Source organism: Oncorhynchus clarkii, chromosome 33, assembly GCF_045791955.1.
Source record: "Oncorhynchus clarkii lewisi isolate Uvic-CL-2024 chromosome 33, UVic_Ocla_1.0, whole genome shotgun sequence".
Taxonomy (NCBI): Eukaryota; Metazoa; Chordata; class Actinopteri; order Salmoniformes; family Salmonidae; genus Oncorhynchus; species Oncorhynchus clarkii.
Genome location: NC_092179.1, coordinates 19,713,174 through 19,740,454, shown reverse-complemented (window position 1 = coordinate 19,740,454; position 27,281 = coordinate 19,713,174). Strand labels below are relative to the sequence as shown.

Below are 27,281 nucleotides of genomic sequence, written 5' to 3'. Positions count from 1 at the left end.
CTGTGTTAAGAAGCAGTGCGGCTTGGTTGGGTTGTGTATCGGAGGACGCATGACTTTCAACCTTCGTCTCTCCCGAGCCCGTACGGGAGTTGTAGCGATGAGACAAGATAGTAGCTACTACAACAATTGGATACCACGAAATTGGGGAGAAAAAGGGGTACATTTTTTAAAAAAATACAAAAAAAATACTGTCTACGTTAGGTCAATAAAAGTACTGTCTACATTAGGTCAATAAAAGTACTGTCTACATTAGGTCAAAAAAGTACTCTCTGTTAGGTCAATAAAAGTACTGTCTACATTAGGTCAGTAAAAGTACTCTCTGTTAGGTCAATAAAAGTACTGTCTACATTAGGTCAATAAAAGTACTCTCTGTTAGGTCAATAAAAGTACTGTCTGTTAGGTCAATAAAAGTACTGTCTACATTAGGTCAATAAAAGTACTCTCTGTTAGGTCAATAAAAGTACTGTCTGTTAGGTCAATAAAAGTACTGTCTGTTAGGTCAATAAAAGTACTGTCTACATTAGGTCAATAAAAGTGCTTTCTACATTAGGTCAATAAAAGTACTGTCTGTTAGGTCAATAAAAGTATTGTCTGTTAGGTCAATAAAAGTGCTCTCTGTTAGGTCAATAAAAGTATTGTCTGTTAGGTCAATAAAAGTACTGTCTGTTAGGTCAATAAAAGTATTGTCTGTTAGGTCAATAAAAGTACTCTCTGTTAGGTCAATAAAAGTATTGTCTGTTAGGTCAATAAAAGTACTGTCTGTTAGGTCAATAAAAGTACTGTCTGTTAGGTCAATAAAAGTACTGTCTGTTAGGTCAATAAAAGTACTCTCTGTTAGGTCAATAAAAGTGCTGTCTGTTAGGTCAATAAAAGCATTATCTGTTAGGTCAATAAAAGTACTCTCTGTTAGGTCAATAAAAGTATTGTCTGTTAGGTCAATAAAAGTATTGTCTGTTAGGTCAATAAAAGTGCTTTCTACATTAGGTCAATAAAAGTACTGTCTGTTAGGTCAATAAAAGTACTGTCTACATTAGGTCAATAAAAGTACTCTCTGTTAGGTCAATAAAAGTGCTTTCTACATTAGGTCAATAAAAGTACTGTCTGTTAGGTCAATAAAAGTACTGTCTGTTAGGTCAATAAAAGTGCTGTCTACATTAGGTCAATAAAAGTACTCTCTGTTAGGTCAATAAAAGTGCTTTCTACATTAGGTCAATAAAAGTACTGTCTGTTAGGTCAATAAAAGTACTGTCTGTTAGGTCAAAAAAGTACTGTCTGTTAGGTCAATAAAAGTACTGTCTACATTAGGTCAATAAAAGTGCTTTCTACATTAGGTCAATAAAAGTACTGTCTGTTAGGTCAATAAAAGTATTGTCTGTTAGGTCAATAAAAGTGCTCTCTGTTAGGCCAATAAAAGTACTGTCTGTTAGGTCAGTAAAAGTGCTTTCTACATTAGGTCAATAAAAGTACTCTCTGTTAGGTCAATAAAAGTACTGTCTGTTAGGTCAATAAAAGTATTGTCTGTTAGGTCAATAAAAGTGCTGTCTACATTAGGTCAATAAAAGTACTCTCTGTTAGGTCAATAAAAGTGCTTTCTACATTAGGTCAATAAAAGTATTGTCTGTTAGGTCAATAAAAGTGCTTTCTACATTAGGTCAATAAAAGTGCTGTCTACATTAGGTCAATAAAAGTGCTTTCTACATTAGGTCAATAAAAGTACTGTCTACATTAGGTCAATAAAAGTACTGTCTACATTAGGTCAATAAAAGTACTCTCTGTTAGGTCAATAAAAGTACTGTCTACATTAGGTCAATAAAAGTACTGTCTACATTAGGTCAATAAAAGTGCTTTCTACATTAGGTCAGTAAAAGTACTGTCTGTTAGGTCAATAAAAGTATTGTCTGTTAGGTCAATAAAAGTGCTCTCTGTTAGGCCAATAAAAGTATTGTCTGTTAGGTCAATAAAAGTACTGTCTGTTAGGTCAATAAAAGTACTGTCTGTTAGGTCAGTAAAAGTACTGTCTGTTAGGTCAATAAAAGTACTGTCTGTTAGGTCAATAAAAGTACTGTCTGTTAGGTCAATAAAAGTACTCTCTGTTAGGTCAATAAAAGTACTCTCTGTTAGGTCAATAAAAGTACTGTCTGTTAGGTCAATAAAAGTATTGTCTGTTAGGTCAATAAAAGTACTGTCTGTTAGGTCAATAAAAGTACTGTCTGTTAGGTCAATAAAAGTACTGTCTGTTAGGTCAATAAAAGTACTGTCTGTTAGGTCAATAAAAGTACTGTCTGTTAGGTCAATAAAAGTACTGTCTGTTAGGTCAATAAAAGTACTGTCTGTTAGGTCAATAAAAGTACTGTCTGTTAGGTCAATAAAAGTACTGTCTGTTAGGTCAATAAAAGTACTCTCTGTTAGGTCAATAAAAGTGCTGTCTGTTAGGTCAATAAAAGTATTGTCTGTTAGGTCAATAAAAGTACTGTCTTTTAGGTCAATAAAAGTATTGTCTGTTAGGTCAGTAAAAGTGCTTTCTACATTAGGTCAATAAAAGTACTCTCTGTTAGGTCAATAAAAGTACTGTCTGTTAGGTCAATAAAAGTGCTTTCTACATTAGGTCAATAAAAGTACTCTCTGTTAGGTCAATAAAAGTACTGTCTGTTAGGTCAATAAAAGTATTGTCTGTTAGGTCAATAAAAGTGCTGTCTACATTAGGTCAATAAAAGTACTCTCTGTTAGGTCAATAAAAGTGCTTTCTACATTAGGTCAATAAAAGTATTGTCTGTTAGGTCAATAAAAGTGCTTTCTACATTAGGTCAATAAAAGTGCTGTCTACATTAGGTCAATAAAAGTGCTTTCTACATTAGGTCAATAAAAGTACTGTCTACATTAGGTCAATAAAAGTACTGTCTACATTAGGTCAATAAAAGTACTCTCTGTTAGGTCAATAAAAGTACTGTCTACATTAGGTCAATAAAAGTACTGTCTACATTAGGTCAATAAAAGTACTGTCTACATTAGGTCAGTAAAAGTACTGTCTGTTAGGTCAATAAAAGTATTGTCTGTTAGGTCAATAAAAGTGCTCTCTGTTAGGCCAATAAAAGTATTGTCTGTTAGGTCAATAAAAGTACTGTCTGTTAGGTCAATAAAAGTACTGTCTGTTAGGTCAGTAAAAGTGCTTTCTACATTAGGTCAATAAAAGTACTCTCTGTTAGGTCAATAAAAGTACTGTCTGTTAGGTCAATAAAAGTATTGTCTGTTAGGTCAATAAAAGTACTGTCTGTTAGGTCAATAAAAGTACTGTCTGTTAGGTCAATAAAAGTACTGTCTGTTAGGTCAATAAAAGTACTGTCTGTTAGGTCAATAAAAGTACTGTCTGTTAGGTCAATAAAAGTACTGTCTGTTAGGTCAATAAAAGTACTCTCTGTTAGGTCAATAAAAGTGCTGTCTGTTAGGTCAATAAAAGTATTGTCTGTTAGGTCAATAAAAGTACTGTCTTTTAGGTCAATAAAAGTATTGTCTGTTAGGTCAATAAAAGTATTGTCTGTTAGGTCAATAAAAGTGCTTTCTACATTAGGTCAATAAAAGTACTGTCTGTTAGGTCAATAAAAGTACTGTCTGTTAGGTCAATAAAAGTGCTGTCTACATTAGGTCAATAAAAGTACTCTCTGTTAGGTCAATAAAAGTACTGTCTGTTAGGTCAATAAAATTGCTGTCTACATTAGGTCAATAAAAGTGCTGTCTACATTAGGTCAATAAAAGTACTCTCTGTTAGTTCAATAAAAGTGCTTTCTACATTAGGTCAATAAAAGTACTGTCTGTTAGGTCAATAAAAGTACTGTCTGTTAGGTCAATAAAAGTGCTGTCTACATTAGGTCAATAAAAGTACTGTCTACATTAGGTCAATAAAAGTGCTTTCTACATTAGGTCAATAAAAGTACTGTCTGTTAGGTCAATAAAAGTATTGTCTGTTAGGTCAATAAAAGTACTGTCTGTTAGGTCAATAAAAGTATTGTCTGTTAGGTCAATAATAGTGCTGTCTACATTAGGTCAATAAAAGTACTCTCTGTTAGGTCAATAAAAGTACTCTCTGTTAGGTCAATAAAAGTACTGTCTGTTAGGTCAATAAAAGTACTGTCTGTTAGGTCAATAAAAGTACTGTCTGTTAGGTCAGTAAAAGTATTGTCTGTTAGGTCAATAAAAGTACTGTCTGTTAGGTCAGTAAAAGTACTGTCTGTTAGGTCAATAAAAGTATTGTCTGTTAGGTCAATAAAAGTACTGTCTGTTAGGTCAGTAAAAGTACTGTCTGTTAGGTCAATAAAAGTACTCTCTGTTAGGTCAATAAAAGTGCTTTCTACATTAGGTCAATAAAAGTACTCTCTGTTAGGTCAATAAAAGTGCTTTCTACATTAGGTCAATAAAAGTACTCTCTGTTAGGTCAATAAAAGTACTGTCTGTTAGGTCAATAAAAGTACTGTCTGTTAGGTCAGTAAAAGTACTGTCTGTTTTGTCAATAAAAGTACTCTCTGTTAGGTCAATAAAAGTACTCTCTGTTAGGTCAATAAAAGTACTGTCTGTTAGGTCAATAAAAGTACTCTGTTAGGTCAATAAAAGTACTGTCTGTTAGGTCAATAAAAGTACTGTCTGTTAGGTCAATAAAAGTATTGTCTGTTAGGTCAATAAAAGTACTGTCTGTTAGGTCAGTAAAAGTACTGTCTGTTAGGTCAATAAAAGTACTCTCTGTTAGGTCAATAAAAGTACTCTCTGTTAGGTCAATAAAAGTACTGTCTGTTAGGTCAATAAAAGTACTGTGTTTTAGGTCAATAAAAGTACTGTCTACATTTGGTCAATAAAAGTATTGTTTGTTAGGTCAATAAAAGTACTGTCTGTTAGGTCAATAAAAGTGCTGTCTCCATTAGGTCAATAAAAGTACTGTCTGTCAGGCCTGTTGCAGCACTTCCCTGTCATGTGCCTTGGTACATTGGTTGTTTTTACTAGTGTGTTGCTCTGGCTGCTCCAGCTTCTGATGGAGACAATACTACCAAGGAAAAAAGGTCTGCCTTGATGAATCCCCAGATGACATTATTGAATGGCAATCTAGAAATACACGCATTAGGATGAACTGATCAGCTGACTGTGTGTACCGTCGATAGAGGATTTTCTGTCTGTCTGTCTGTCTGTCTGTCTGTCTGTCTGTCTGTCTGTCTGTCTGTCTGTCACACACACACACACACACACTCAGCACACTGACCCAGGGCTGTAGCGCTCCAGATGTCCCCATCACAGGGAGTCTGTCTCTTTTTTCTATCCTCCACTGGGCTAAAAATATTTAAATCCCCACCAGCCAGCCAGCCAGCCAGCCAGCCAGCCAGCCAGCCAGCCAGCCAGCCAGCCAGCCAGCCAGCCAGCCAGCCAGCCAGCCAGCCAGTCAAACGGTCTCAGAGAGTGAATGTTACCAATACCCAGGGGCTTTTAAAGAATGAGCCTTTGATTTTATTGACCTCTCAAATGAATAGTGGCAAAGCAGGTTATTTTTTCAACAAATCACTGTAGTTGATTGTGTGGTGTAATGTGTAATTGACAAGTCGTCTGCCCACCTGATGGTATATCGGGATAGCCATGTCTATAACTATAAATTAGGTGTTTCTGTATGGAGGAGGACATTTTGTTTAATCTTACTGATTTACTGTAAACTGCTGTTTTCCTTTTCTTTCCTGTCCTCCACCCTGCAGCCCAGTGATCTGAGGAAACACAGGAGAAAGGTACAGTACTAATGATATGTTCATTTTATTACATCAGACATTTCAAATTCATAGTACCTCTGTCTTCCTGTAGATGACTGTCATGGTCTGGTGTATCCTTGCCATTATTGGACTCTGAAGACCTATAAGCAAACGGTGTTGTAGATATTGATGTGTGAGGTGTGACTATAGTGTAGTAACAGTGTTGTAGAGATTGTGTTAGGTCTGACTATAGTGTAATACCAGTGTTGTAGAGATTGTGTGGTGTGACTATAGTGTAATAACAGTGTTGTAGAGATTGATGTGTGAGGTGTTACTATAGTGTAATACCAGTGTTGTAGAGATTGATGTGTGAGGTGTTACTATAGTGTAATAACAGTGTTGTAGATATTGATGTGTGAGGTGTGACTATAGTGTAATAACAGTGTTGTAGAGATTGATGTGAGGTGTTACTATAGTGTAATAACAGTGTTGTAGATATTGATGTGTGAGGTGTTACTATAGTGTAATAACAGTGTTGTAGAGATTGGTGTGAGGTGTTACTATAGTGTAATAACAGTGTTGTAGAGATTGATGTGTGAGGTGTGACTATAGTGTAATAACAGTGTTGTAGAGATTGATGTGTGAGGTGTGACTATAGTGTAATAACAGTGTTGTAGAGACTGATGTGTGAGGTGTGACTATAGTGTAATAACAGTGTTGTAGAGATTGATGTGTGAGGTGTTACTATACTAGTTTTATAAGAGCTACTAACAGGTCTCTTCACCTCTCCACGGTCAGATTGCGGCCACCGACGATGACGGCCAGGACAAGGCTACCATCAAGTGTGAGACGTCCCCTCCTCCCACGCCCCGGACCGTACGCATGACCCGCACACTGCCAGCCTCCTCACACAACGAGGCCCGAGGGTATGCTGCACTTATAGCGCTCACACACACACACACACACACACACACACACACATACTCCACCTTCTTCATCCTGACGGTAGTTTATGAGACAAATTATCTCTTACCCAAGTTGTATCTTTTTCCTTGACTGTGTGTGTGTGTGCGTGCATGCGTGTGCATGCGTGTGTATGCAAATGTGTGCATGTGTGTGTTTGCAGCATTGCTGCCAGCCTGGAGGCAGAGGCCAGTGCTCTGAGCAGCGTAGCCAGCAGTCAGGACTCCATCAACAAGCAGCCCAAGAAGAAAGGCATCAAGTCCTCCATCGGACGCCTGTTTGGCAAGAAGGAGAAGACCAGACTGGCACAGCTGCATGCCCACAGGGAGGCCATCGGGCAGAGCCAAGGTACTGGTCTACACTCTGCATCTCTCTGATATGAGTTGCTCTTGTCTGTTCTATGTACTCTATGTACTGATAAAAATTACAGACCTCTACATGCTTTGTAAGTAGGAAAACCTGCAAAATCGGCAGTGTATCAAATACTTGTTCTCCCCACTGTATATACAGAGAGTACCAGTAGCAGATTGTCGTGTCTTTGGCATCATTAAAACTGAAGACTTATTTATCAAATAACTCTCTGCAATTATTATTACGCGATTAAACTGATTAATCACGTAACTGTAATTAACCAGGATGTCGGGGCACCAAGGAAAATATTCAGATTACAAAGTTATAATTTTCCTAATATAACTTTCAGATATTTTAATATCTGATCAATGAGTCTTCGAATTAATGAATTATTATTTACCTCATGTTTGTCTCATTCCAAACGTCGTCAATTATTGCTTATCTGCACGAACCCAGTCTTTACTATGAGTCATCCATACATCAATTGTCTTAAAATAATGTATTTACTAGCTAAGTAATTCACAGAAATGCTTAACAAACAGTAGATATGGTTACAAGGAAATGATAGGAGAATGTGCCTTAGTGGGCTAAATCGGTATGGCGGCTTATTAGACAGAGTGATAATTATAACAATTGAAATGCTAATCCTTTGCACATGAACGCTCACTCATTCGGGAACAATTACAATCAATATATATATTTGCGCTCAGTGTGTCGTCGGGATCTCTGTTGAAAAGTTTGTTTCTGTTGGAGAGTCTGTCCGCCCTCTCTCTCTCTCTGTCGTGGTTAGAATGGATAGTTCAGAGTGACATTCATTCATGTCTTTATAGAATAGATGTTTCGGCGGTTGTCGGGCTTCGTGTTCAATGATTCCGAATTCTTAGCTGCAGACTAGTAATTAATATCAAAGACTTGTTCTTATTCTGTCGGTATCGATAGTCTAAGAGTTTAAAAAAAGAAAGAAACGTCCCTTTTTCAGGACCCTGTCTTTCAAAGATAATTCATAAAAATCCAAATAACTTCACATATCTTCATTGTAAAGGGTTTCAACACTGTTTCCCATGCTTGTTCAATGAACCATAGACAATTCATGAACATGCATCTGTGGAAAGGTTGTTAAGACACTAACCGCTTACAGATGGTAGGCAATTAAGGTCACAGTTATGAAAAATTAGGACACTAAAGAGGCCTTTCTACTGACTCTGGAAAAACACCAAAAGAAAGATGCCCAGGGTCCCTGCTCATCTGCGTGAATGTGCCTTAGGCATGCTGCAAGGAGGCATGAGGAATGCAGGGCAATAAATTGCAATGTCCGTACTGTGAGACGCCCAAGACAGCGCTACAGGGAGACAGTACGGACAGCTGATTGTCCTCACAGTGGCAGACGACGTGTAACAGCACCTGCACAGGATCGGTACATCCGAACATCACACCTGCGGGACAGGTACAGGATGGCAACAACAACTATCCGAGTTACACCAGGAACGTGCAAACCCTCCATCAGTGCTCAGACTGTCCGCAATAGGCTGAGAGAGGCTGGACTGAAGGCTTGTAGGCCTGTTGTAAGGCATTTCCTCACCAGACATCACCCGCAATAACGTCGCCTATGGGCATAAACCCACCCACATCCTGCCACCAGCCATACTGCTCGTTCTGTGCGTGATTTTCTGCAAGACAGGAATGTCAGTGTTCTGCCATGGCCAGCGAAGAGCCTGGATCTCAATCCCATTCAGCACGTCTGGGACCTGTTAGATCGGAGGGTGAGGGCTAGAGCCATCACCCCCAGAAATGTCTGGGAACTTGCAGGTGCTTTGGTGGAAGAGTGGGGTAACATCTCACATCAAGAACTGGCTAATCTGGTGCAGTCCATGAGAAGGAGATGCAGTACTGCAGTACTTAATGCAGCTGGTGGCCACACACTTTTTACTTTTGATTTTATTCCATTTCTGTTAGTCACATGTCTGTGGAACTTACAAATATTTACACATGTTAAGTTTTCTTTAAATCAATGCAGTTGACATTGTTTCTTTTTTTGCTGAGTTTATATACAGGGAGTACCAGTACCAGATCAATTCTGAAGCTAAATACAGGGAGTACCAGTACCAGATCAATGTGCAGCGGTACGAGGTCTTTGAGGTAGATATGTACATGAAGGCAGGGTAAAGTGACTAGGCATCAGGATAGATAATAATAGTAAGGTATTTGAGGTAGATATGTACATGAAGGCAGCAGGGTAAATTGACTAGGCATCAGGATAGATAATATGAGTAAAATAAAGAACAGAATAGCAGCAGCAAATTGTGTGTGTTTGTGTGTGTGTATATATAGTCTAGTGAGTGTGTATATGGTGTGTATATATAGTCTAGTGAGTGTGTATATGGTGTGTATATGTAGTCTAGTGAGTGTGTATATGGTGTGTATATATAGTCTAGTGAGTGTGTATATGGTGTGTATATATAGTCTAGTGAGTGTGTATATGGTGTGTATATGTAGTCTAGTGAGTGTGTATATGGTGTGTATATATAGTCTAGTGAGTGTGTATATGGTGTGTATATATAGTCTAGTGAGTGTGTATATGGTGTGTATATGTAGTCTAGTGAGTGTGTATATGGTGTGTATATATAGTCTAGTGAGTGTGTATATGGTGTGTATATATAGTCTAGTGAGTGTGTATATGGTGTGTATATGTAGTCTAGTGAGTGTGTATATGGTGTGTATATATAGTCTAGTGAGTGTGTATACAGTAAGTTGTGTGTATATATAGTCTAGTGAGTGTGTATACAATATGTTGTGTGTGTATATATCGTCTAATGAGTGTGTGTGTATATAGTCTAGTGAGTGTGTATACAGTATGGTGTGTATATATAGTCTAGTGAGTGTGTATACAGTATGGTGTGTATATATAGTCTAGTGAGTGTGTAAACAGTATGTTATGTGTATATATAGTCTAGTGAGTGTGCGTAGGCTCAGTGCAAGGTAGAGTCAGAGCAAATAGTTCAGGTACCACAAGCTAACTCTCACGTGAACGCGCGTGGCGAGCTCGTGGCTCTTTGCCAGACCTCTGACTCATTCCCCTCTCATTCGCCCCCACCTCACAGTAGAAGCATCAAACAAGGTTCTAAAGACTGTTGACACCAATTTGACCCCATAGACACTGTGCATTCGATAGGGAATGATTTCAGATTTCCCACTTCCTGGTTTGATTTTTTCTCAGGTTTTTGCCTGCCATATGAGTTATGTTATACTCACAGACATCATTCAAACAGTTTTAGAAACTTCAGAGTGTTGTCTATCCAAATAATATGCATATATTAGCAACTGGGCCTGAGTAGCAGACAGTTTACTCTGGGCACCTTATTCATCCAAGCTACTCACTACTGCCCCCAGCCCAAAGACGTTAAGTGATTTTGAAAAAGCGTAAACTCTCTGTTGAGTACAGATTCAGAAGAGATAATTGTGGCTCCTTGCTAGTACTGTCTGGATGCTATCTACGAGCCATGCAGGCAGTGCAGTAACGTCCCATTCTCCCTCTCTCACAGGAGTGTCTGATCCAGACCTGGGTCAGGACATGGCTGTGGGGAAGCTGGGGACTCAGGCTGAGAAAGACCGCCGGCTGAAAAAGAAGTAAGCTTTCACAACAGCATTTCACCCCAAACAAACAACAACCTTGCGCTCAATAATACTCGATTGCCTCACATCACAGCCAGTGGGAGATAAATCATACCTGTGTCACTAAAAACACTGGGCAATGTACCACACCAGTACTAACACCCCCCTGTGTTAATCTACTGTACATGACACTACTGTAGTAGTGACACTACTACAGTGTTATGATACACACACCTTTTTATGTGCCAGACAGCAGTGTCTGTCTATAGTACATCTGAATAGAGATCATTATCCTGTTTCCAACCTTTGACCCCGTACACAGTGGCTGGTGAGGAATCCCTGTGGGGTTTCATTAGTCCTTTCCCTGTATAGGAGGCAGTTCCACATGTGGCTGGATAGAAGATACATCTCCAATACTCCCACTCTCCAGCAGAGAGAGGATCAATACAGACCAGGAACCTGAATAGACGTACAATAGAGGGATCCCCCCTAACCAAACACAGTCAGACTATTGATTGTGTTGGAAGTCTATTCATGTCACACATTGTAGGCCTACAATTCTTAGTTCATTCTTTTGGTTTGGTTTTCCAGATATAGTCCTCCTTTAAACCCACACATGAACGACAAAACAGAGGGGTTCCCTCATGTGCAAGTTTCTTCTCCTTTCAACTGGGGATGTATGTGTCTACCGTGTCAGTGCCAAATGACAAATGTGTTCTCTGTCGGCGAGCTTTGAGTTGTCATGACAAATAACTTTCCCACCCTTACAGATGATTAATAGAAGGTATTATGATGATGACGACTGTGTTGTATTTGGTGTCGATTCTCCAGTTTTCCAGGAAGTGGACCGCCTTGCATCTTGATACTCTCCTCCAGTGCATGCTATTGAACTGCCTGCTGAATTTACATTGACATTTTCAGCCTGGTCAATATCGTGATGGTTCATTGCTGATGTGTTGTGTATGTGTGATGTGTTGGGTAATGTTTGGCATTTGGCTGGTTTGTTCCTGTGAAGAATGTGAGCCAATGCATTGCAGGTGTCTTGCCCCAAGTGCATTATCTTTCGTCTGCCTGCACGCGATGCTGTAAAAAGCTACATCGACCGAAGAGAAGAAGAAAGTGGCTTTTCTTTTGCTAACCAGTATTACTCTTTGACTTGTCATTCTACTGTTCTAATGTCAGTCTTTGGGAAAGCTCTTGTCAACTGTCTACTTGAGAGACTGTTTCTATTTTGCTGTTTGTGTGTGCATCCATGTGTGTGTGTTTGAATATGTGTCCGTGCATGTATGGGCAGTGTGTTTGAATATGTGTCCGTGCATGTATGGACAGTGTGTGTATGTGTGTGTGTGTGTGTTTGAATATGTGTCCGTGCATGAATGGGCAGTGTGTGTGTGTGTGTTTGTGCATTTGTGTGTGTTTGGGGGCAAGGTGGTAGTTGGGGGGGGTGTTAACTCATTAACATTTGTGCACTTTTTGTCTCCCGTCACTTTCTCTTCCTCTCTCTCTCCTTGTACTCTTCCTCCCTCCCTCTCATCCTGTGACTAAAGAAGCGGGTAAGTTGTGACAGTGTGACACCTGGACATCTCCATTGTCAGCGCTGTGCCGTCTGTCCACCTCTGTCCATCCATCTGTCCCCCTCCCAATGGCCGGTGCCAAAGCTGACGTCACTCTGTCCCTCTATGGCTGTTAATGACCCCTTGCTTTCTAGCTGTCTTTCTTCCTTTCGATCTTTCTATCTTTTCATATACCGTATAAAATGTTTCTTCCCCACAGTGCAGTGGCGGCTGCATCCATGGCTGGACAAAGAATGTGTGCCGTCACCTGTTAATGGGGTTGATTTTTATACTTGGAATGTCCAATACCTTCCTCCTTCCTTGTGCGTGTTTCTATATCTGTGACTGTGAGATATAACCGGTTCTGATACCGGGTTATGGGGCGTCATATCTTGTTGTTTTATTTTCTTTGTCATAACTGTTTCCTTCCTTTCCCAGCTATGTTCAGTGGATGTGTATCTCATCCACAACAACCTGACATGAACATATCTATCTATATGCTTGTTGTATTGATACGACATTGAATGGAAACAATTGATTATTGATTAATATCAATGGACACATCTCCTATGTTGTCTGTCAGTCCATTCAGTCTTTGTATGGTGTATTCAAGTGCCCTTTCTCTGCACTGAGGCCTTCAACTCTGACCAAGTCACATACATAATGTGTCACATGCCTTTTCTCCATATGCCTCATGTTGGCCACTTTGTCTCCAGATAGAAGACATTTTAGCTGCACTCATGAAGTAGTTTCCTGCCTTAGAACTGTCACTGAATAGAATTGTAACTTCAGAAGTCTGTTTTTGTGTGTAGCATGTTGTGTGAGTTATGTATTTATCAGCTCAACAGGCCCTCTCTATATTCAGACTCTTAGACCAGTCAGACACTATCAACTGTCTTCAAGAAGTAGCGTTCCACAGTTGGGTATCTCTCTAGCGTAGCCTCTCTGGTTCTTTTCTACACCATAGGCCTCCCAGCCATCTGCTCCCCAACTCCATTAGTTAAAAGTGTGCACACAGCAATAAAGATGAGACACACACACACACATACCCCAAACACACATTTATATAGACTGTTCATCAGTTCTGTCTCTCTGCCTAACAGAGTTGGTGTCGCAGGAATCAGCATATTACAAATTGCCTGGTACATGACTGAGTAAAGAGAACCTCCTCTCCTCTGCTCTCCCTAGATAAGGTGCAATTTACTCTGAGCTGAGTATGGCGTCAGGAGTGCTTAGCACTGCTTTCAAAGTGGTGCTCAGCATAAATAACACATTTCTCGATTTCACTCTGGCCATCTTAGTTTACCTATGGAACACTTCCACCGCCACACAAAAATGCAGTATTCCATCAAAGAATGTGAATAAAGACACCAAACACCATTTAAAGATGGCCAGAAAGAATACATTCAGCAAGACTCTCAAAAGGATATTGCAGTCAGCAGAATAAAAAGCCCAGTCTCTCTGTGGTTAGTATCTCAGTCAGCAGAAAAAGCGCAGTCTCTCTGTGGTTAGTATCTCAGTCAGCAGAAAAAGCCCAGTCTCTCTGTGGTTAGTATCTCAGTCAGCAGAAAAAGCCCAGTCTCTCTGTGGTTAGTATCTCAGTCAGCAGAAAAAGCCCAGTCTCTCTGTGGTTAGTATCTCAGCAGTAGTAATACATTCCCAGCTGCAGCACAGAGACAAGTGGAGATTGATGGTTCTTCAGATTAGCAACTCAAAGTCAGGCTTCAGTGACCAGCCCAGCAGCCCTAGCTGTCCCTTCAAGGTGTGTCTGGACCAGATGGTGAATGAGAGGCAGAGAGAGAAAGAGAGAGAAAGAGGCAGAGTAGCAGAGAGAAAAAGAGGCAGAGAGAGGGGGTTAGAGAGGCAGAGACAGGGAGAGAGAGAGCTAGGGGCAGAGAGTGAGAGTACTCATTTTACATGCAGTGTGTGTATGGAGAGATTGATGTACTGTATGATAAGACCGTGCCCTTTTAGAAAGAGAGTGTGAGAGATAAAGTGTGTGGCACTGTACAGTGAACACACACACAAAATCTCGGTGTAATACTAGTGCCTTGTGTGTGGGGGGGGGGGGGGGGGTGTGACTGTCTCAGTATATGTGTGTGTGCAGTGCATTAATCCCATGTCTCTGCTCCCGCCCTCAGGCACGAGCTGTTGGAAGAGGCGAGGAGGAAAGGCTTACCTTTCGCCCAATGGGACGGCCCCACAGTGGTGGCCTGGCTGGAGGTAGGCACTCCTCTACTCTGGCCTGGAGCCATTCTCAATCCTCCCGCCTCTGGGATAGATTCACAAGGTCTGTGCCAGACTCCCACTCTGTGAAGAAGATAATATTCTCCGCCCCGGTGAAGTGGTCTATTCCTCCTCGACTCCCCAGTCTGCACACTCAGCATTCACCTGAGATACGACACCCATTATCCTCTAACCTCTGACCGTTGATGATGTTTCACATTTCAAATCAATTACCCGATGCCGTTCCACAGCCTAATGGTCACCCTTTCTAATACGGCACTTCGAAATGCAGACCAGATGCTTTCCTTTAATCAAAACATGACTGGTAAAGGATGTGGAACGACACAGTGCTGTTACATAATCGTTGGATGTATTGTGTTGTAATTACGACCCGGGGAAATCCAATGCCGTAGTAGTCAGCATGTTACCGAGAGTTATTCTAAAATGATTACGCCTCCGGCTGACATTACTCTTTGTGCTTTATTATATTAAGTCTATTATCTAATCCAGTGCTTCCCCAACTCCAGTCCTCCAGTACCCCAACGGTACTCACTTTTATTGTAGCCCTGGACAAGCACACCTGATACAACTGGTCAACTGATCATCAAGCCCTCAATGAGTTGAATGCGGTGTGTTTGTCCCAGGCTATAACAACACTGTGTGATGTTGGGGGTACTGGAGGACTGGAGTTGGGAAACACTCTGGTGTTGGGCCTATGGGACCAGCAGTGGATTGAATCTGGATCTCACTGATATTAATGGAGTCAATGTCCCAGATTTTGATGTCACCTTGGTGGAAGCCTCAGAGGCTGTTGGTAAAGGTCTACTCTGTGATTTACTATGCCATGTTCTCCCCAGCACACCTTTTCCTAGTTAAATCAATTCCAAATGGGTTTGAGTGTAATTGCTTGACATTACACCTCATAAAGGCCATAGTGATGTTGTTTAATATTAACATGGGTATTCATTAAGTAAATGAATGCATTGCCTATCAATGAATCATCACAGTTTATTTTCTGTCTTCATTGAAATATCCTGTCTGTATTCAGTTTTTTCTCATTTAATCGTGATAGAACATGCTTGACATACAAGGTGAACATTTCAACCATGACTGCCCCCTACTGTTTCTCAGTAGATCTTTATTAAAACAAGGAAGCGCTACTCAACTTGTCTACCATAAGTAAGGATGGTAGACAAGTCCTCCCACCACATCACCGATAATTTGTCAAAACAAGCTCACTCTCTACTTTACATGAAATCACAAATGGTCTTCCTCATCCTGTTTCAGCTGTGGCTGGGGATGCCCGCCTGGTATGTGGCGGCGTGTCGTGCCAACGTGAAGAGCGGTGCCATCATGTCTGCCCTGTCGGACACAGAGATCCAGAGGGAAATTGGCATCAGTAACCCCCTGCACCGCCTCAAACTGAGACTGGCCATCCAGGAGATGGTCTCCCTCACCAGTCCATCTGCCCCGCCAACCTCCAGAACCGTGAGTGTCCATTGACACACACACACACATGCACCTATGCATGTAACTGCCGTCAGTGTGTTAGCTTAGCATATAGCGCTGCCTCCCTGAGCCTGCCCGTCTGGGCTTTAACTTGTTATGGCTGCAATCCCACTAACGGGATAAGTGTCCTCAACAACCGCTGAATAGCATAGCGCTACATACAATAAATATTACGAAAAATATTTATATCCATGAAATCACAATATGGGAAAACACAGTTTAGCCTTTTGTTAATCCACCTGTCGTGTCAGATTTAGAAATGATGCTTTACAGCGAAAGCAATCCAAGCGTTTGTGTAAGTTTATCGATCGCACAACAAAACATTAAGTAGACTTAGCATCTGGTAGCTTGGTCACGAATATCAGAAAAGCAATCAAATTAATCGTTTACCTTTGATGATCTTCGGATGTTTTCACTCACGAGACTCCCAGTTACACAACAAATGTTCCTTTTGTTCCATAAAGATTATTTTTATATCCAAAATACCTCCGTTTGTTTGTCACGTTATATTCAGAAATCCACAGGAAAGAGCGGTCACGACAACGCAGAAGAAAATTCCAAATAGTTTCCATAATGTCCACAGAAACATGTCAAATGTTTTTTTATTATCAATCCTTGTTTTTAAAATATATAATCGATAATATATCAACCTCAAATGTCTTTCACAGTAGGAGAGGGAAAAGCAATACCTATCCAAACTCTGTTGCGCTAGGCAAAACTCATGTGACCACTTGACACGATGTTATCGTTCTGGCTCATTTTTCAAAATAAAAGCCTGAAACTATGTCTGTAGACTGTTGACACCTTGAGGAAGCGATAGGAAAAGGAATCTGGTTCATATCCCTTTAAATCCAGCAAAGGGAGGCTATGGAACATGAAGTTTTCAAAATAGAAGCCACTTCCTGTTTTGATTTTCCTCAGGGTTTCGCCTGCAATATCAGTTCTGTTATACTCACAGACAATATTTTGACAGTTTTGGAAACTTTAGAGTGTTTTCTATCCAATACTAATAATAATATGCATATATTAGCAACTGAGACTGAGGAGCTGGCCATTTACGATGGGCACCTTTTCATCCAAGCTACTCAATACTGCCCCTGCAGCCATAAAAAGTTAACCAGGCTCCTCTATCACACCAACACACGTGACCGCCTGCTTGACAACAAACACATTGAGCTATAGAAAATGCATTCGACCTATTCGATAGCTCCACCGGCGACATTCTGAGTGAGCTTACGGCACGTTCTTAGCTCCGATACACACACACATACATACACACAGACAGTATAGTCTTCAAGGGTAAAGACACTCAAGAAGCTATTTCTGCTAGTTTGCATTGTAACGCCTTCACAGTCAGAGAGCCTGGCTTGTGTAGCATCTCTATCCTTTGTGTTGGTAACTGAATGTTGGAGAGAATGGTAGGAAACCGGTTAAGGCCGGCTTGTTTATCTCTCAGTAGTGTCAGTCAGCTCATGCACTTAATTCAGCTCTGCAGCATTTACTCTAATTTACCACACCAACAGTTATTTTATACCTCAGTCTGTTTCACAGCTCCGAAGTTGTCATGGTGATTTCATGTAACCTCTGAGGAACCTGCTGAGCTTAATGCTACAAACTGTTTATTCTATGTAGCTTTATCCATCAAATTTCAATCAAATTTATTTATAAAGCCCTTCTTACATCAGCTGATGTCACAAAGTGCTGTTCAGAAAACCCAGCCTAAAACCCCAAACAGCAAGCAATGCAGATGTAGAAGCACGGTGGCTAGGAAAAACTCCCTAGAAAGGCCAGAACCTAGGAAGAAACCTAGAGAGGAACCAGGCTATCAGGGGTGGCCAGTCCTCTTCTGGCTGTGCCGGGTGGAGATTTTAACAGAACATGACCAAGATGTTCATAGATGACCAGCAGGGTTTTCACATTCACACACTCTCTCTCTCTCACACGAACACACACACACACACACACACACACACACACACACACACACACACACACACACACACACACACACACACATACACTGCTCATGAATCTTTCATCAAGGAGCAGTGAACTGGGAATATGACTCTATAGACCCCCCCTCTGCCATGGTGCCCCCTGCTGTGACTGATGGTCAGTTCCCTGCCCCTCTGAACCAAACGACCACTTTAAGTTTAAACTCTGGGTTAATCAACCCTGTAAATGCAGGGTTCTGCTCCATACCAGTCGCAGGACTGGTTATTCTGCTTCCTTTAAGCTCACAGACAGTGACGTCTGATTCACCCTATGGGGCCGACCCGAACCGTACTGTGCTGCCCAGTACAGCTGGGCTTGGCTCGGCTCTATAGTGTGAAACAGGCATGCGTGAGCAGCCCTTTAGTACGGTGTCTTTAATAGAGATTGTCATCCCCTCAAGTGATCTTATCTAGGTCATGACAGCTTGATCCAGTGGGGCTGCAAAGCACAGTGATCATGGCTGCTAAAATTAGAATCAACAACAGATTAGAATGGGTTGGAATGGGGTTTAACCGTGTGGAACACTGAGGTATATCAAACTAGACTGAGTCTGTTATAAAGGGGTTTAACCGTGTGGAACACTGAGGTATATCAAACTAGACTGAGTCTGTTAGAAAGGGGTTTAACCTTGTGGAACACTGAGGTATATCAAACTAGACTGAGTCTGTTAGAAAGGGGTTTAACCGTGTGGAACACTGAGGTATATCAAACTAGACTGAGTCTGTTATAAAGGGGTTTAACCGTGTGGAACACTGAGGTATATCAAACTAGACTGAGTCTGTTATAAAGGGGTTTAACCTTGTGGAACACTGAGGTATATCAAACTAGACTGAGTCTGTTAGAAAGGGGTTTAACCTTGTGGAACACTGAGGTATATCAAACTAGACTGAGGTGGATATGCATGTTTGTATTTGTGTCTGTTTGTTCCAAACACCTGTACTAATCCACTACTACACTAGCTTATGGTGAACCAGTCTTGTCATGCATGGTAAATGTGTTCCTTTGGCCCGTGTGTGTTGCACCTGTGTAGGTGGGCTGCTACTGTGTTATGTGCTGTTTTTGTCTATCCAAAGTCAGAAGTTGCCCCTAACCACTGATACAGGATCAGATAGTATTTCACCCCTTTACTGGATAAGGTTATGATGGTGGTAGAGTAGATCTGAGTAGATCCTAGATCTGTGGTTAAGGACCAATGTCTACAGTTTTGTGTCTGTGTTTGTTTGTGTACTGTGCGTGCCCTTTGAACCCAGAGGGGCGGGCCTGCTCATCATCTGACCATGATGCTATAACACTATTGGCTTACAGTGGTGCTGCTCTTCTTCTTTAATACTGCTTGCCCCTCCTGGCGGACTACTGCTGCTGCTGCTGTCTTCTTCTCTTGGGCACCGCACTCCTAGCCGTCAGGCAATGTATGGGTGACCCACGAGGAAATGGAGACCCTCGCAGCACCCTCCTCCAAAACGGTTAGTCCTTCCTCTCCTTTTACCTCTTCTCTCACTCACTTCTCTCTTTTCTTGCTTTCACTGCAGTGTTGAGACCTGTCAATGGCTGCTTTACTGAGGCCTGTACTGAGGACTGGGCGGCAGGTAGCCTAGCAGTTAGAGCATCGGGCCAGTAACCAAAAGGTCACTGGTTTGAATACCCGAGCCGACAAGGTGAAAAATCTGTCATTGTGCCCTTGTGTAAGGCACTTCACCCCGATTTGCTCCAGGGGTGCGTACTACTATGGCTGACATTGTGAAACAACACATTTCACTGCACCTATCTGGTGTATGTGATAATAAAACATATTTTTCCTCCTATAGGATTTGGAGGGTAGGGAGATTGAATAACAGTAGGTTTGTTGATAATGTGGGTAGACTGCATCACATCACATCCATTCTCAGCTCTCCCTTTCGTTATAGTGGGTAAAGAAGGCTTTTTAAATGGAATGACTGATGCACTGCCCTATATTTACCAGTATGTGTTGGTGTTACTGCTATGGTTCAGGGAGCTGCGTTGCCCTTGGGTACCATACTGTAGTTACCCTATATTACCCGTGTTCATGGTACGTTTCAGCCAGATGTTGATTAGATACAGCACATGTCAAGACATAATGCTATTTTTTCCATTAGCAATGTCATCCTTTTAAACCTGACAGTGATCAGCTGATTGTACATAGGATTCACCCTACGAGACTGGTGTAAGAAGCTACATCAAATCCGATACAGGTCTGCTAACTGATACAGTATGTTCCCAACATGTTCATTTGAAACCTATTGGTTCTGTCTCAAGATTAAAGCTTGCAGGATTATTAGTCACTGCAGGTGTCATTCATGTCAATCCCTAGGACACAGACAGCTATGTACTATACTGTATGTCAATCCCTAGGACACAGACAGCTATGTACTATACTGTATGTCAATCCCTAGGACACAGACAGCTATGTACTATACTGTATGTCAATCCCTAGGACACAGACAGCTATGTACTATACTGTATGTCAATCCCTAGGACACAGACAGCTATGTACTATACTGTATGTCAATTCCTAGGACACAGACAGCTATGTACTATACTGTATGTCAATCCCTAGGACACAGACAGCTATGTACTATACTGTATCTCAATCCCTAGGACACAGACAGCTATGTACTATACTGTATGTCAATCCCTAGGACACAGACAGCTATGTACTATACTGTATGTCAATTCCTAGGACACAGACAGCTATGTACTATACTGTATGTCAATCCCTAGGACACAGATAGCTATGTACTATACTGTATGTCAATCCCTAGGACACAGACAGCTATGTACTATACTGTATCTCAATCCCTAGGACACAGACAGCTATGTACTATACTGTATGTCAATCCCTAGGACACAGACAGCTATGTACTATACTGTATGTCAATCCCTAGGACACAGACCGCTATGTACTATACTGTATGTCAATCCCTAGGACAAAGACAGCTATGTACTATACTGTATCTCAATCCCTAGGACACAGACAGCTATGTACTATACTGTATGTCAATCCTTACGACACAGACAGCTATGTACTATACTGAATGTCAATCCCTAGGACACAGACAGCTATGTACTATACTGTATGTCAATCCCTAGGACACAGACAGCTATGAACTATACTGTATGTCAATCCCTAGGACACAGACAGCTATGTACTATACTGTATGTCAATCCCTAGGACACAGACAGCTATGTACTATACTGTATGTCAATCCTTACGACACAGACAGCTATGTACTATACTGTATGTCAATCCCTAGGACACAGACAGCTATGTACTATACTGTATGTCAATCCCTAGGACACAGACAGCTATGTACTATACTGTATGTCAATCCCTAGGACACAGACAGCTATGTACTATACTGTATGTCAATCCCTAGGACACAGACAGCTATGTACTATACTGTATGTCAATCCCTAGGACACAGACAGCTATGTACTATACTGTATGTCAATCCCTAGGACACAGACAGCTATGTACTATACTGTATGTCAATTCCTAGGACACAGACAGCTATGTACTATACTGTATGTCAATCCCTAGGACACAGACAGCTATGTACTATACTGTATCTCAATCCCTAGGACACAGACAGCTATGTACTATACTGTATGTCAATCCCTAGGACACAGACAGCTATGTACTATACTGTATGTCAATTCCTAGGACACAGACAGCTATGTACTATACTGTATGTCAATCCCTAGGACACAGATAGCTATGTACTATACTGTATGTCAATCCCTAGGACACAGACAGCTATGTACTATACTGTATCTCAATCCCTAGGACACAGACAGCTATGTACTATACTGTATGTCAATCCCTAGGACACAGACAGCTATGTACTATACTGTATGTCAATCCCTAGGACACAGACCGCTATGTACTATACTGTATGTCAATCCCTAGGACAAAGACAGCTATGTACTATACTGTATCTCAATCCCTAGGACACAGACAGCTATGTACTATACTGTATGTCAATCCTTACGACACAGACAGCTATGTACTATACTGAATGTCAATCCCTAGGACACAGACAGCTATGTACTATACTGTATGTCAATCCCTAGGACACAGACAGCTATGAACTATACTGTATGTCAATCCCTAGGACACAGACAGCTATGTACTATACTGTATGTCAATCCCTAGGACACAGACAGCTATGTACTATACTGTATGTCAATTCCTAGGACACAGACAGCTATGTACTATACTGTATGTCAATCCCTAGGACACAGACAGCTATGTACTATACTGTATCTCAATCCCTAGGACACAGACAGCTATGTACTATACTGTATGTCAATCCTTACGACACAGACAGCTATGTACTATACTGTATGTCAATCCCTAGGACACAGACAGCTATGTACTATACTGTATGTCAATTCCTAGGACACAGACAGCTATGTACTATACTGTATGTCAATCCCTAGGACACAGACAGCTATGTACTATACTGTATGTCAATCCCTAGGACACAGACAGCTATGTACTATACTGTATGTCAATCCCTAGGACACAGACAGCTATGTACTATACTGTATGTCAATCCTTACGACACAGACAGCTATGTACTATACTGTACGTGTAATTATGGATCTCTTTGAGCTTGAACATAAAGGTTATTCTTTGTTCCACTGTTCTCCCTGCCTCTAATACAGCCTGCATGTCAGGCACAATGAGGCTAATAGCCAACTCAGCACCATTGTACAGAGGGCGAACCACGGGGAAAAAGGCTCTCATTTGTGCCAGCCGTTTTTTGCAAGCTGGATTGGCCTAATGTGGCAGCAGTGCCCGTCTCCAAATCAGATGTAATGTGGCAGCAGCTCAGCCCAGGACTAAAGGGATAACTGTGTTACTCTCCCATGGGGCCAGTTCAGTTCACACGCTAAAGGGGGGAAATCATTCTCCCTTGTCAGATTGCAGATAAATCCCACAGGCCACTTTCTCTCCCTCGAATAGTGATTTTTCATACATATTTAGATGGAGCTCTACTTTTAGATGTGAATAGTTTGTTAGGGGAATATATGCGAGGGAGAACATTTCTGTACGTTCTGAGGCCTTGGCTCTGGCTTGAGCAAGTCAACAGCCTCTGATGCTAGAGTAGAGACTATTGGACTGTAGATGAGGTCCAGTGACCTGTTGCTATTATGTTCTCATGCATAGTGCTACTGTTTCTTTTCCATGCCTGACCAATGACAGAGGTCCGGGGAGTCCGAGGAGGGGAGCTGGGCGCAGGTAAAGGATTTTTCGGTCTCTCTCATGGATTAGAACAATGGAATTGTAGATTATTTAGAGTTACTCTAGTTTTATTATTTTATTTTTATTTTTTATTTAACTAGGCACACACCAGAGTTGTCTATGTGGCGACTTTTAAACTTCGTCAAAATCGTTTACAGATTAACAATGGTTTACAGTACTTAATTGTTTCCTTGTCATTATTGTCAGACTCTAGCGTATGGTGACATGAACCATGAGTGGATAGGGAACGAGTGGTTGCCCAGTCTAGGACTACCTCAGTACCGCAGCTACTTCATGGAGTGCCTGGTGGACGCCCGCATGCTGGACCACCTCACCAAGAAGGACCTCCGGGTGCATCTCAAAATGGTGGACAGCTTTCACAGGTACACCTGCCCTCCTCCTGCGTGATGAAGGATTTGGTCGGAAAGTTTAGTGTTGAGGCGCATTTTGTGGTAATAAGTGCAAAATATTATTGTCTGTCTTTCTAAAAAATGGCTTTTCTAATGTTCCCATGTCTGTAGGACGAGTTTGCAGTATGGTATCATGGGTCTGAAGAAGCTCAACTATGACAGGAAAGAGCTGGAGAGACGCAGAGAGCACAGCCAGCATGAAATGAGAGGTACGTAAAGGAAAATTCCACCCAAAAACTGTCTTTTGGTATTTGTTTCATTTGTCCAAAATGTTTTGTTGTCAGCAATCAAGTTTTCGAGATACGTAACTTTCAAAAAACAGAAATCATCCCTGTATGATGCATTTAGTATCATCCTGCAAAACGCAGGATCATATGATGCAAAATCCATCATATGGGGATGATTTCTGTGTTTTTAAAGTTATATACAGTATCTTGAAAACTTGATTAGTGACAAGCATAACATTTTGGGACTATATCAACAATGGACTAATGAAACGAATACCAAAATATCATTTTTGGGTGGACTTTTTTCTTTAGAGACTGCTCAAAGAACGATAATGAAGACCTTTGAGCTAAAATATATCATTTCATTCTATTGTGAAATATATCCAAGCAGTCATAGAGCTAGGAGGTGATTGTCAGTAAGGACCAATCTAGCAGAGCCCAGAGGCTTTCTTCATCATGTAACCAGACATGGAAAAATTCTGTGTCTGTGGCCAAACATCCATGTTATGTTTACTGTAATACCATGTCTGTGTGCCCCAGACGTGCTGGTGTGGAGCAATGAGCGGGTGATTCGCTGGGTCCAGAGCATCGGCCTAAAGGACTATGCCAACATCCTGCTGGAGAGCGGCGTGCACGGGGCCCTGGTCGCCCTCGATGACAACTTTGACCACACCAGCCTGGCGCTGCTCATCCAGATCCCCAACCAAAGCACTCAGGTCAGATCCTTCTGCCCCCCATCACGCTATAGCATAGTTACGCCACAAGAAGGCGATGCATAATATACTAGCACAACCACACCATAAGAGGAAGACATTAACGTCTTCATTCCAAGAGTCCGTAGTCTTGTCTCTCAGAACTAAAAGCAAGTGAATTATGATGTTAAATTAAACAGTGTTTTTATTTTATTTTTATTTTCAGGACAGAATAAATTATTTAGATGATCGTCATTAGAAGTACACTTCAAACACATATTTTCATTTCTCAGTATTTCCATCTCAAACAGGTCTAATAATACCCTGAGTGCCAGACCAGTAGGTCAACAGAGAGCTGTTTGGTAATCCAGAAAGCGTCTGGAGCCCCAAATAAAGAGACCTAGAACTTCCATTTCAAATGTACCTAATTAGACCTATTTACCCTTCCTCTCCCCAGGCACGTCAGATTCTGGAGAGGGAATATAATAACCTGCTAGCCCTGGGCACTGAGAGACGACTGGACGAGGTGAGTGACTCCTGTCACCCGGACAGCTAGCCCCGCTGTTACCATGGGTGATGGGCCGTGGCAGACAGACACACATACCTGGGTTTGTTGTCAATCATTACTCTGTTTTCCACCATCTCACTGCACCTCAGACCTGTCCTCAGTTTCCACTTCCCACCCATCACTCATTTGTCTCTCATATTGTCTTAGAGTTGGTTTGAGTTGAGGCCTTGGGAAATTAGTCATATTTGTTAGCTACTATAAACACTGCTGTATATGCAGTATATGCAGACACCAGCTGTTCTCAGACCAGTTTATCTCTAAACTCAATCCCTAACCTGTCCCTGTCTCTTTCTGTGTGTCTGTCCGTCAGTATGAAGATAATGACCTCCGGGGGCCATCGTGGAGGAGGCAGTTCCCCCCGCGGGACGTCCACGGGATCAGTATGATGCCCGGCTCGGCAGAGACCCTCCCCGCTGGCTTCCGTGTCACCACCGGCTCACACTCCCGTAGGCTACCCCCCGAAGGTGAGCTCCCCCACAGTCCCCCTGCATGGCCAAGACCCCCACAATGTAGACCTAACAATTAAACTAGAGCCTCCAGTCTAGGTCACTTAGCTTGGATGAATGTAAATTGCTAAAAATGCCAAATTGGATGGTAAAATTGCACTCATCAAACACTTATAAAAATGGCTAGCTGCCACAAAATGTATTTGATTAAGATTGTACCTGGATGCAATTCATTTCTGTGTTAGAGTTTGGGGGGGGGGGGGGGGTCCTCTTGCCCCTCTCTTTACTTGGAGCTCTCTCCCCATCACTCTCTCTCTCGTCTATCGCTGTATGGATGGAGCATGTTGCTGACTGTACCTGTATTTCCTCTGCTCTGGGACTGCTGCTCTGTGTGCAGTGCTCTATGAGGCGCTGGATGACAGTCCTGACGACATGTATTTGGACTGGTTTCAAGGTCAGATATACTGGAGCAATACCATGTGGCCTGCTGTTGGCCTGTGTGCCTTTACGCCCCCCAAAACTCCCCGGTTCCTGCTGTCCACCCTACCGTACCTCCTCTCTTCTCCAACTGTCTTCTCTCTCTACCTCTACTGCTCTGTTCCTCTGTTTCGTTTTGCTCCTGATGCCAACTACAAGGGTGGCCATTTGTTTGTCCAGGTTGTCCGTTTGTTATAGTAGACATATTGTGTGTCCAGTAATTGTTACTCAGGTTAGTGTTATTAGCACAGTAGTTGTTAGTTGCAGCCTCTGCAGCTGCACCCTTGAAGTTAAAGCAATGAACATCCTTTGCATATGTTAGTTGAGCTATGTTAGTTCTATGTTAGTTGAGCTATGTTAGTTCTATGTTAGTTGAGCTATGTTAGTTCTATGTTAATTCTATGTTAGCTGAGCTATGTTAGTTCTATGTTAGTTGAGCTATATTAGTTGAGCTATGTTAGTTCTATGTTAGTTGAGCTATATTAGTTGAGCTATGTTAGTTCTGTTAGCTGAGCTATGTTAGTTCTATGTTAGTTGAGCTATATTAGTTGAGCTATGTTAGTTCTATGTTAGTTGAGCTATATTAGTTGAGCTATGTTAGTTCTGTTAGCTGAGCTATGTTAGTTCTATGTTAGTTGAGCTATATTAGTTGAGCTATGTTAGTTCTATGTTAGTTGAGCTTTATTAGTTGAGCTATGTTAGTTCTATGTTAGCTGAGCTATGGAAGTTGAGCTATGTTAGTTCTATGTTAGCTGAGCTATGTTAGTTCTATGTTAGTTGAGCTATGTTAGTTCTATATTAGTTGAGCTATGTTAGTGCTATGTTAGTTGAGCTGTATTAGTTGAGCTATGTTAGTTCTATGTTAGCTGAGCTATGGAAGTTGAGCTATGTTAGTTCTATGTTAGTTGAGCTATGTTAGTTCTATATTAGTTGAGCTATGTTAGTTCTATGTTAGTTGAGCTGTATTAGTTGAGCTATGTTAGTTCTATGTTAGCTGAGCTATGGAAGTTGAGCTATGTTAGTTCTATGTTAGTTGAGCTATGGAAGTTGAGCTATGTTAGTTCTATGTTAGTTGAGCTATGTTAGTTCTATGTTAGCTGAGCTATGTTAGTTCTATGTTAGTTGAGCTGTATTAGTTGAGCTATGTTAGTTCTATGTTAGTTGAGCTATGGAAGTTGAGCTATGTTAGTTCTATGTTAGTTCTATGTTAGCTGAGCTATGGAAGTTATTTTAGTTGCCCTGTAAAAGGAGGTTTACATAAAAGAATCATAAAGA

The 27,281-nt window shown here is 41.4% G+C and overlaps 1 protein-coding gene across 1 annotated transcript in view; it reads left to right on the top strand.

Annotated features, from left to right (window-relative positions):
• LOC139392774 (liprin-alpha-2-like) overlaps positions 1-27,281 on the top strand; it is a 235,585-nt gene that overhangs the window by 205,362 nt on the left and 2,942 nt on the right. Inside the window, 13 exon segments of the mRNA XM_071141021.1 lie at positions 5,721-5,750; positions 6,510-6,637; positions 6,838-7,022; positions 10,565-10,649; positions 14,329-14,410; positions 15,701-15,901; positions 19,315-19,380; positions 23,148-23,183; positions 23,394-23,569; positions 23,708-23,805; positions 24,364-24,539; positions 24,973-25,041; positions 25,394-25,547. Coding sequence (XP_070997122.1) covers positions 5,721-5,750; positions 6,510-6,637; positions 6,838-7,022; positions 10,565-10,649; positions 14,329-14,410; positions 15,701-15,901; positions 19,315-19,380; positions 23,148-23,183; positions 23,394-23,569; positions 23,708-23,805; positions 24,364-24,539; positions 24,973-25,041; positions 25,394-25,547 — 1,486 coding nt within the window.